Below are 11,296 nucleotides of genomic sequence, written 5' to 3'. Positions count from 1 at the left end.
CTCCCTTGAAACTTGTCATGAATTGCATGAACTCGTCTCGGGTGATGTGAGCAGCCTATCCTGCCGCCTGGCCGGATGACTTACTCGGAGCCGCATGGTTGTCGCCCCGTTCCCTGTTGTCTTTGGAACGGATGCGTCTGATCTTGAGGGATCCATCTTTAGCCATAATACCTCAACCTCTGGATCTTCATCCTCTGTATCATGGTCTGAAAAGACCTCAGCCGTAGGCTGCTTATCCTTAGGAGGCGGTACAGTCTCTTGAGAAACTATCTTAGATGTACTCTCCCCACAGACGACGCCAAATGTTTCGGGGTTTTTTTGTGTCCCTCGGGAGAGTTACGTCACCAAGACTGATTTTCCGGCCGGTTGTACCTGCAAAACAGTGGAAGCTCCGGTTAATCGGAGTTCCGCCTCCGACGATCAAGTTAGAAAGTGTTAGGAGTAAAAAAGCAGATAGTAAAATATTTTCTCGGATTCCGAGATCAGGTGTTTTCTCTGTTGTAAGAGAATTGATTGCAAGGTAATAAATGAATGAATGTAATGATTGAACGTGTCCCCAAGATGGGGTAAATCTCCCTATTTATAGGGTCATTGAGATTTGTGCCCTTACCTAAGTCACTTCGACCTAGGAATGATGGGCTACGCCGTTTTACGGCTTTCTCGGGAATTAGGCCCTGAAGGCGGCCATTTCCTTGGGGTATCTGATTGCCACGTGTCATGCCCCGGTAAGTCCAGTTTGGACCCTCCCTAGAGCGACACGTGTCACGCTCTGGCTGGTCCACGTGGCTGGGTAAAAATGCCCAAATTAGGATGGGTAATTTCATCCTTGTTGCAATATTATTGGAACGGAGGAAGTAAAAGATAAGTGTGGTAGTTGGGGACTTGGAGTATTAAAATAAGATAGTGAAGTTTATACTTTTTTGAAAAATAAGATAGTGGACTTTATAAATATTGTTTTTTTTTTTTTTAATGGGACTTTATACTTTGCTGAAAAGTTAGGAACGAGAGAGGGGAGAAAATTAAAAAAAAATGTAGTGGATTTGAGTGTAGACCATAAGAAGAGATAAAAATAATACTCCCTTCGTTTCATAATATATAATTGCAATAGCATGCCTTGCACAAAGGTATAGGAAATTCATAGTGTTGAGACCACAAAATGACTTTTATAATATAAAGTATAATTAATGGAGATATATTTAATTGTTCATAGGAGAGAGGAATAATTAAAAAAAAAAAAAAGTAGTATAAGTGGGTTAGTAGGAGAGAAAAATAATTATGTACGTGAAGTTAGTGGGAAAGAGAAATAATAAATACAAACTTTCGTATGTGGCTGGCCACATCGTGTGGCCAACCAAATATATATATATATATATATATATATATATATATATATATATATATATATATATATATATATATATATATATATATATATATATATTGGAAAGAATGGTTGGGGTCACTTGGTCAAGGGTTACTCGATCAATCAGGGGTTACTCACTCGGTCAGGGATTACTTGATTAGGGGTTATTCGGTCGGTCAGAGGTTACTCGTGTGTTGCAATAATTATAAAACATGTAAAAGGAAAAGTGTTGCCATTATAATAAAACAAAGGGAGATTAAAATATAGTTGTTTATCATAATTAAAAATACACTTAAAAAACAATCTAAGTGTAACACTTAAGAAAAAAAAAAGGACAACGATGCTTCATACGCGGGCTTTTCTTTGCGACTGAGCCCACCACGAATCTGAACAACCAAACAGTAGTAGGCAACTTTAATGCACTTTTTCCCCTTTAAATAAGTGGTGGAAGTCCAAAGTAGAAAATAGAAATAATAGCAATCTACCATAAAAAAGCCACCCAGCATCCATCCTAACTCCATCTAGTTGAGCAACAAAGATGGAAATATTCAATGTCATTGTCAATTACGGTTAGTAGTCAACTTGAACAACTATTCTTTTTCTTTCCACAAGATTATATAATGACTGAAAACAGGCACGTATTTCAACACTTCTAAATTACTGTACTAAACTCAAGTCGGCGCTACCCTTCTCTTTATATCATTCATGTCCCTCCTCCTGTAATATATATATATACTAATTTTATGTCCGGGCGATATTCAAATTGTTAATAAAAAATTTTAAAATTTTTTAGTTTGAATGTAAGGAAATTGCTAGAATGAGAAATGAAAAAGCTAATAATATCCTAATATATGTTATTATCAAAATATGAGAAAGTTAAGAATAAAAAGAGGGGGAATTTGAATTTTAAACCAAAATGATGTGTCAAGGGATTAGTGGTTTTCTTATTTTCTCATTTCTCATTTTAGCAAATCCCTGAATGTAAAATACGATCATATAATCTCTTTTGATAATGCAGAATATTTAGACATACGATATCATATCGCTTATTTATATAATAGTTTACTTTTTGTAGTTTTGTGCCCGAACGATGCCCGGATTGTTGAATATTTTATTGGATAAACTTTTTGTCTTGAATGTTCATTTTTGTAGTTTTGTTTGTAAATAGATATCTAAATTATAATTGACTTAAAATCATTGTTATTGAACTGAAATTATTTTTACTGAACTGAAATTATCTTTACCAAACCAAAATTATTTTTACTGATTATAATTTATTTTTACTGATTCTCTATTATTTTTTTTAACTAAATTAAATTTATTATAAATAGATCTCATTTAAAGATTTTTTTGATAACCAATTTTATGATGGAAATAAAACCGAGTTACAGGATATTTATTAAAAGTTATGATTAATTTTGTATGTATGAAATATTAGAAGTATAGTGATAATAAAATTATGTACACCATTTTTATCTTAAAAAATCTATTCAAAAACCGCTTACTTAGCATCATATGTGTCACAAAAATACCTAGTTGTCGCCAAGTTGGCCACACGATGTGGCTAGTTATAATTAGGGTTACTTCGTTAATGTTGTAAGGGTTACTCGGCCACAATTACAATGTTTACTTGGTCATTGTTATAAGGGTTACTTTGTTTTTTTTTACAAGCGGTTACATGGCGTGGTCAGCTGCACACAAAATGCGTTATACATATTATAAGACGGTTTAAAGTTACCATTTTTTCTAATATAAATATTGCATTTTAAAAATACTTAATGTACACTAGATTAATCATATAATCTTTCGTATAATATATCCATTAGAAAATTACACATTAAAATACAATCAAACTCATTCTAAGTTAAAAGTTAATATTAAATTATTAAAGTTATCGTCAGATAGATAGTTTTACAATAAATTAACGTAACCTGCCTTATACAAGACTTATATGGTACAATTTTTACCGTCTCAAATTATCAGATAAGACCCCAAAAGAGTGGGGAGAGAGGTGTCAAAACAATACCCGACTCGGCCCGACCCGATCCGAAACCGAGTCAAAAAATATCCGATTCAGAATTAGACTCGCGTGAATACAATAATTTAAAAATTGACCCGATCTGATCCGACCTCATCAGATTCGATCCGATCCTTCAAATTGACACTTCTAAGCGGGGACATGGACATGGGGGTAAGAGAACCTCACCACCAATGAGCCTTGCTTGGTGACACCATGCCGATTATGGGGTATAGTCCGTATAGAATCGGGTTGAATTATATGCGGTTCCAAATAATGTAATATTAGTATCAGTCAATATATAAAATAATACTCAACAAAGTTGAACAAGAAGAAGAAAATGTACCCCATATTCATATTCATATTCATATTCTTATTCTGAAGCCTGTCAATTTGATTCAATTCAATCTCTCTCTTTCTCACTCCAAACATTCTCAATTCTCTTCAGGTTCGTCAATTTACCCATTTTTATGCCTTAATCTCCGATAATTCTCACAATTTTATTCAATGTATTTGTTGTTTAAGTTGACTGCATAGTTTTTTTGTTTTTACAAATTCTAATTTTCTTCCTACTAAATTTTCAATCCCCTCTTTTTCTCTCTTCTTAATTTTTGAATTTTCTGAATTCTTTTTATTTTTGGGTTTTAAATTTGACTTTGCTGAGTTTTTTATATTTTATTTTATTTTATTTTTTTTTCAAAAAAATTTTTAATTTAATTTTTTTAGTGCTCTCAAAGTATGGAATAAATTTAATTTAATACGGAATTTGTTGATGTTAGACGTTTCACACAAAAATTGCTTGCAAAAGAAAAGGTAAATTCTTAAGCAAGACATGCAGGACATGCATAAGGAATGAATAATTTCAGTTCCAAATTTTCCTGAATTATACATCAAAATATGTATTTATTGACTTAATACATTTGTTTAAATACTTCTGAAATTAATTATGTTGTTGAATTGTGGTTTTGTACTTTTTAGGAAGTAAAAATGGCAGCAGTAGGAACAATTGGTAAACATGTACTTTCTGAGAAGCCCCTGTTTGAAGGAAAATCTGTCAACAATCATACTTGGAGGGTTTCTCGAATCGCATTCTCGGGATCTGCAAGATCAGAGCTTTCATGGTACAATCTTCTTGTTGTTGTTGTTGTTGTTGTTAATATTCGATGTTGATCAATATTGCATACATGAATTGTAAACCGTTGGGATGAAACAAATAAGTCAATTAGCGGTTTTACTAAAGTCATTGGATTCAGTGTTATATCATTAAGCATTTTAATATTCATGTGTGTGAGACTGATCAATTGTGAATTTTAACATGGATTTTGTCGGGGTGACAACATTGTATTTGTTGCTTGTTTGATGTAGTAGTAGGTGCTCAGATTGTACAGATTCTTCTCTTGCTTGTGGTATTTATCATTTCATTTATCTGTGTTGTTTTTATACTTTAGAAGCTTTGTTGCCACCTTGTATGAAACAATTTGAACTTGTGTTTTGAAGATTGTATGTTTTTCATGGGCATTGTGCTCTAGGTTTACTCCTAAAGTTTTTAGTGAAGTCGTTGTCTCTCACTTTTTGAGACATTAAACGTTATTATGAGAAAAGGTAATAAATGATTGTGAGATCATCTTATACAATATTTAGTCGTATACTAGATTTTTTGTAGATCCCGTAACAGAATTCATACTCATACACTGCAAAGAACGACACCATTAACACAGTTTTGATTATTTATGGATTAAGCCTATAGTGAATACCTTTCTGGTGTCGTTTAGTTGACAGTTCATGTTGCTGTTTCATTTGCATCTCTATGTTGTCACCAAAAATGCTAATACCTAATAGCGTTAGTAAGACTGGGATATTCCCCTTATCAGTATATTTGTTCCACTTATAAGAAATAGAAAAGCCTCTCATTTGTTTCTAATGCCTATGGAATTCTTGGTTACTCCAGGTCTTGTGCAGTCTTGGGATCCAGATTGTTTTACCCTCATCAGAATGCTGCATTCACTAAATTGGGAAAGCAGAGGAAAACTCTAGCAGCAATAACTGCATCCTTGAGTGATAGAACCTCGATGTATTTTGATTTTGCAGTGATTGGAAGTGGGGTTGCTGGCCTTCGGTATGCTCTTGAAGTTGCAAAGCATGGAACTGTTGCTGTGATAACCAAGGCTGAACCTCATGAGAGCAATACAAACTATGCTCAAGGTGGTGTTAGTGCAGTGCTATCTCCTTCGGATTCTGTAGAAAGTCACATGCAAGATACCATTATTGCGGGAGCTCATCTATGTAACGAGGAGACCGTCAGGGTAAGTTTAACACATTCCTTGTTAGTACTTATTGGCGATTGTCTGTGTGGAGACTGTCACAATAGATTTGAGTGACATAGGGCCATTATATATGGCTGCTGATATATCTTTAGCCTTTTTACTGTTTTTGCATCTTTATGAATGTCTTAAAATGTATCATGTATGTCAGTATAGGGATTGTTGTGTTAAGAGGGGGGTGGGGGGAGGGCAGGGGGGAAGACAAAGAATTATCTTTTAACTGACATATGAAAGACACATTCTACTCCTTTTGTCATACTCCTTTTGTCATCATCATTCAAGTTTTGCATTGATAGCCGAAGTTGTAAGATTTCCTTGTTCATTGTGGTTAATTGTATTTGCTAAATCAACAATACCATTTACTTTGAAGTTTTGCCCTTCTTGGGGCATCCAATTGAGTACAGTATGTGAATGTGATGTGCTTTCCCATGTTTTTCAAATTTGTGCTTGGTGTGCTGCTCAAAATTTTGGAGATGTAGCTTGTACGCCTTGTCATAGATGATGAAGCAAATGTAGTTGGCTAGCAATTGTTTCCATCACGGAAATATGCTAACATTGTGGGAATTATGTTGGAAGCTCTTCCATCATGTGTTTGAATCAATTGCAGAGGATAATCACAATTTATTTTGATTTTTAAAATATGAACCATCTCATTCAGACGTTAACTTTAAAAAAGTAGTATGTACAATGTACTTACTATGGCTATATAAAGCCTTTTTAGTTCACAGCTTCACAGACACCATTGTCTCCCAAGGTCAACATAACCAAATAGATCAAACAAGATTAATCAGCAGGTCACGTGATTCACCTCTTAGTAATTTCTAATTAGTCAATCAAACTTTAGCTGACCGTGGATCAAGGATACAGTTTAAAGGAGCCAAACAGTGAAAGAAGAGATAAAAAATGGTGAACATGGACACAGAGCAGTTGCTATCTAATTTTCTCCGTGTGTATTGCCTTTCATGATCTATTATATTTTCATTTTTTGGCATTAAAGTCGTTGGTTGTAAACAATATATATGTATTGTGTCAGTTCTGTAGTTGAATACTTGAATATTTACCATATATTTCTGGCTCTCTTTTATTTTCAGCTCGTTGGAATCAAACTGTTTACATGAAGTCCTTTCATTTTAATTTGGTACAGACAGCTTTTTTTAAACTCAAGTATCACAAGAACCTTGGAGGTAGAATATTGTTCAAGTAGTGCAGGCCTGATTGGCTTGTATATTTGGGGACATGAAAAGTCTTTTTCCATCTTTCGTTGTTTTCCTTACGGTTGTATTATTGCCTCAACAATATTACCTGTGATCTGTGAAGGCTATAGGTCATAACTTCATTTTTAAAAAGTTCATGCAGATGCTCACATGATTTCTAATATCTATGATCATCGTGAAGCCATTAAATAGCCCATAGTTCATATCGATGTTTTTATGTTCTTGTTGCAGACAAAACATTTTTCTTCCCTGTCTGTAATGGATCAACTAGTAATTTTCTATAGTTTCCAATACTATGAAGTATGAACTCTTAAGGTCATTATTGAGCTTATGCTAAACTTGTTTGGTTTTGTTCAGGTGGTATGCACTGAAGGCCCAGAAAGAATTAGAGAACTTATTGCAATCGGAGCATCCTTTGATCATGGCGATGATGGAAATTTGCACCTAGCTAGGGAGGGTGGGCATTCCCATCGCAGAATTGTTCATGCGGCTGATATGACTGGAAGGGAAATAGAGAGGGCACTATTAGAAGCGGCTGTCAGGGACCCTAACATTTTCTTGTTTCAACACCATTTTGCTATCGATCTATTGACTTCCCAGGTTAAATTCTGCATTTGTCTTTCCGTTCACTACCCTTTATGGTTTAGCATCCTAATTCCTAGATGAAAGAACCATAAGAAGTTATTTTAAATTGGATTGTTCTTGATTACACTGCCTGTCTCTTGGCTCATAATGATTGCATTATGTGAATCTATGTCATCCATTAACTTAGTCTGATGATATTATTACCTAAAATTGCAAAATCTTTGGCTAAAATTGTGGTCATTTTGGTGGACATAGTTTCACTTTTCACTAAGGGGTTTAATTAATAGAAATGTACTTACAGGTTTTTTCAGAAAGGAATTAAGGATGAAAGTGAACTAACTGTTGGTGGTTTGGAGTTTTGGAGTTTTGGATACATTTGCACACATTGTTACACAGACATACAATGGAACTTCCACCCTCCGCCCCGCTCATCCCCACCCTTCACCTCCAACATGCACAAACAAATAAGAAAATATTCAATTTAAGCAGGCTAGAACTGATAGAGTTGCAAACTTTATGTGGGGCATAACTTTTAGTTTAGCTTTCATCATTGAGTGTCGTTGCTTGTGAACTTTATAAAAGGTGTTATGCACAGCAGTCTTGTGAAAAGTTAAAACCGTACTTCATTTTGAATAGTCAGATGTCTAATATAATATACTACGTATACTATTATCCACTCATATTCTTACCAAAAGCACTTCTTATATAGAATATAAAATAAAGAAAGTGTCTGAAACTAGACTAATGAGTAGTTGTTCTTTCAGGATGGTTCCAACACTGCTTGTCATGGTGTTGACACTTTAAATACTGAAACACTGGAGGTAATTGAAATTTTATATGCTCACTTTTTGTATTGAGAGTAGTTCATCCTTGTTATTGATTATCCTTACCAATACCAGGTGGTGCGATTTCTATCAAAAGTGACTTTACTTGCATCTGGTGGTGCTGGTCATATCTACCCAACCACGACAAATCCTCTGGTATTAGTTGCTTTACAGTTATATCCTTCATAAGGGGATCCATTTTTTGGAAGGCATAGTCTCTTTTACTGCTTGTGTTGTTATATGAGATACTTGTCTATCTTCATAGACAATTTCTTTCATCTGACTAAAAATAAATGTAGGTAGCAACTGGAGACGGAGTTGCTATGGCCCATCGAGCCCAAGCCGTAATCGCAAATATGGAGTAAGAAATTCTGATGTCGCTTCCACTTTTTGACCTTGAATATTTTATCTGATTATACTAATTTGTAGTTCTTTTTTTTTTTTTCACCAAGGTTTGTTCAGTTTCACCCAACAGCCTTAGCAGATGAAGGCCTTCCTGTATCACCAGTGAAGGCCCGAGAAAATGCATTTCTTATAACAGAAGCTGTGAGGGGAGATGGAGGGATCCTTTACAATTCGGACATGGAAAGATTTATGCCTCTGTATGACGAGAGAATGGAGCTTGCACCGAGAGATGTGGTTGCAAGAAGTATAGATGATCAATTGAAAAAGCGAAATGAGAAATACGTTCTCCTTGACATTAGTCACAAACCACAGGATGAAATCCTTTCTCATTTTCCTAACATTGCAGCTGAATGTCTCAAGTTTGGCCTTGACATAACACGACACCCAATTCCTGTGGTCCCTGCTGCTCATTACATGTGTGGAGGAGTTCGAGCTGGGCTCCAAGGGGAAACAAATGTGACAGGCCTCTACGTTGCAGGAGAGGTTGCTTGCACAGGCTTGCATGGAGCTAATCGGCTCGCAAGTAATTCATTACTCGAAGCCTTAGTTTTTGCAAGAAGAGCTGTGCAGCCTGCAATAGACCATATGTGTAACTCAAAACTCAATTTAAATGCTTCTGATAGGTGGGCAAAACCAATGGTTGCTACATCACTTGGTGATGATGTACTTGGAAAACTCATAACTAAGACAAAAGAAATTAGGAAAGAACTGCAAGCCGTTATGTGGACATATGTTGGAATTGTAAGGTCCACAGCTAGACTAACGACTGCAGAGCAGAAAATCGCCAGGTTGGAAGTTAAATGGGAGGAATACTTGTTTCAACATGGATGGAAGCCAACAATGGTTGGACTTGAAGCTTGTGAAATGAGGAATCTCTTTTGTTGTGCCAAGTTGGTAGTTAGCAGTGCTTTATCAAGAACTGAAAGCCGTGGCCTTCACTATACCACTGATTTCCCTCATCTAGTGGAAAGCAAAAGGCTCCCAACCATTATTTGGCCTTCCTCACACATCAACACTACATGGAGTTCGAGGCAACTTCATCAGCAGTCAATCTGCCTATAGTATTAACTCTTATGGCTCATTTGGTAGGTGATAATTGATGATGAGCTTATATGTAATTTTGTGAGGCAGTGACTAATCTAGGAATTTGTTCAAATCAAATGTAAATAAATTCATTTATATAAATTAATAAAAAAAACATATAAATACACTTTTCTAATGATTTACAAAATAAAAATAATTTAGTACAAAACAAAAATGTATTTCATTAAGAAAATTATTACACTGTTTTTTATGAAAGTATATTTGCATGATTATACAGAGAATTTCCAATGTTTTTATTTATATATAGGAAAAATTGTAAGCTAAAATCCAACCTTTTGCCTCATCAGCCTAAAATAATCCCACCATTAATGCCAATCTTCTTAAAATGGCCCCAAGTGACCTGTTACCGGTGAGTAGGTAATTTTTATTTTTTTTTTTAACTTTAATTTACACGTGTCACCACATGATTGGTAAAAAAAAAAATAACAAAAAAAACAAAAAATTAATCAGAGTTAAAAAAAAGTAAAATCTAATTAAAAAAAAAACCACCACCACGGGCACCACCTAAGCCAATCTACTTCAGCCACCACCATCCCCACCGGACCAAAAAGCCACTCCCAGCCCAAAACTGACTGCGCCGATCAGAACCACCCCAACCAATTCCAAAACTCCTTCGAAATCCCACCAACCCAAATCCCAAAAAACGGGGTTGTTGAAGGAAGAGGGGTCTGAATCCCACGGCGTAGGGGAGTCAGGCAATCGACCAGCGGAATCAGAACGGGGAAGGGGAGAGGTGTCGAAGTCGAGATTGATATGGGGTTTTCAAGGGTGGGGAATTGTTTTATGGCTCGCCAGTGCTTTAAGCGGCGCTGCCTGGGTTTTCGTGTGTAAGGGAGGCGGGTTGGTGGTTTATGTGAGGGGGATCGACCGTGACGCCAACGCTGGTGCTAGCGCTGGGGTTGGAGGTCTGGGTGGCCGGAGCCACGGGGTAGGGGAGTTAGGCGGCAGGGAAAGGCCGCTTGGGCTGTGGGTGGTTTTGTAAATAATTAATTTTTTTTTTCTTTAAAAAAAATTATCCTTTTTTTTTTTATAAAATTTATTTTATTTTTATTTTTTAACAAATCATAGGTCGACACGTATTAAGTAACTTGTTAGTTACATGACCGATTGGGACCATTTTTAACGGATTGGGTATAAAGGTCGAATTATTAAAAAATAATCGAAAAGTGTGATTATTTTGGGCGAATGAGGCAAAGGTCGGATTATTCCCGACAATTTTTCCTAATATATATACTAATTTTAAGCCTATGCAATGCATGAATATTAGAGTTCAAATATAATTTAGTTAATAAGATATGAAACGAAATAAATTATATTAAATTATACTACCTCTATTTTCATATTATTTGTAACGATTTGACATAAAGTGCGAGTAGAAAATGCCTAATCGTTGCAAATAACCTGAAACAGAAATAATATATAAATTTACGAATTGTGTGAATATACATGTATATTGTATTACA

The 11,296-nt window shown here is 35.4% G+C and overlaps 1 protein-coding gene across 2 annotated transcripts; it reads left to right on the top strand.

Annotated features, from left to right (window-relative positions):
* Positions 1-3,709: 3,709 nt before the first annotated feature.
* LOC110709450 (L-aspartate oxidase, chloroplastic-like) lies at positions 3,710-10,126 on the top strand. Of its 2 annotated transcripts, none has more exons than XM_021887664.1 (8): positions 3,710-3,828; positions 4,359-4,501; positions 5,329-5,683; positions 7,273-7,515; positions 8,265-8,321; positions 8,400-8,480; positions 8,624-8,685; positions 8,777-10,126. In XM_021887664.1, the coding sequence occupies exons 2-8, from the start codon at positions 4,368-4,370 to the stop codon at positions 9,789-9,791; spliced, it is 1,947 nt and encodes a 648-aa protein (XP_021743356.1). In that variant the 5' UTR covers positions 3,710-3,828; positions 4,359-4,367; the 3' UTR covers positions 9,792-10,126. The 2 variants fall into 2 exon arrangements, with proteins under 2 accessions (XP_021743356.1, XP_021743357.1); XM_021887665.1 differs by lacking the exon at positions 3,710-3,828 and adding an exon at positions 4,097-4,193.
* Positions 10,127-11,296: the final 1,170 nt, after the last annotated feature.

The sequence above is a fragment of the Chenopodium quinoa genome, unplaced genomic scaffold (genome assembly GCF_001683475.1).
Source record: "Chenopodium quinoa cultivar QQ74 unplaced genomic scaffold, ASM168347v1, whole genome shotgun sequence".
Lineage (NCBI taxonomy): Eukaryota > Viridiplantae > Streptophyta > Magnoliopsida > Caryophyllales > Amaranthaceae > Chenopodium > Chenopodium quinoa.
Note: the sequence above shows the minus strand (reverse complement) of the source record. Positions and strands in the feature narration are given on the sequence as shown.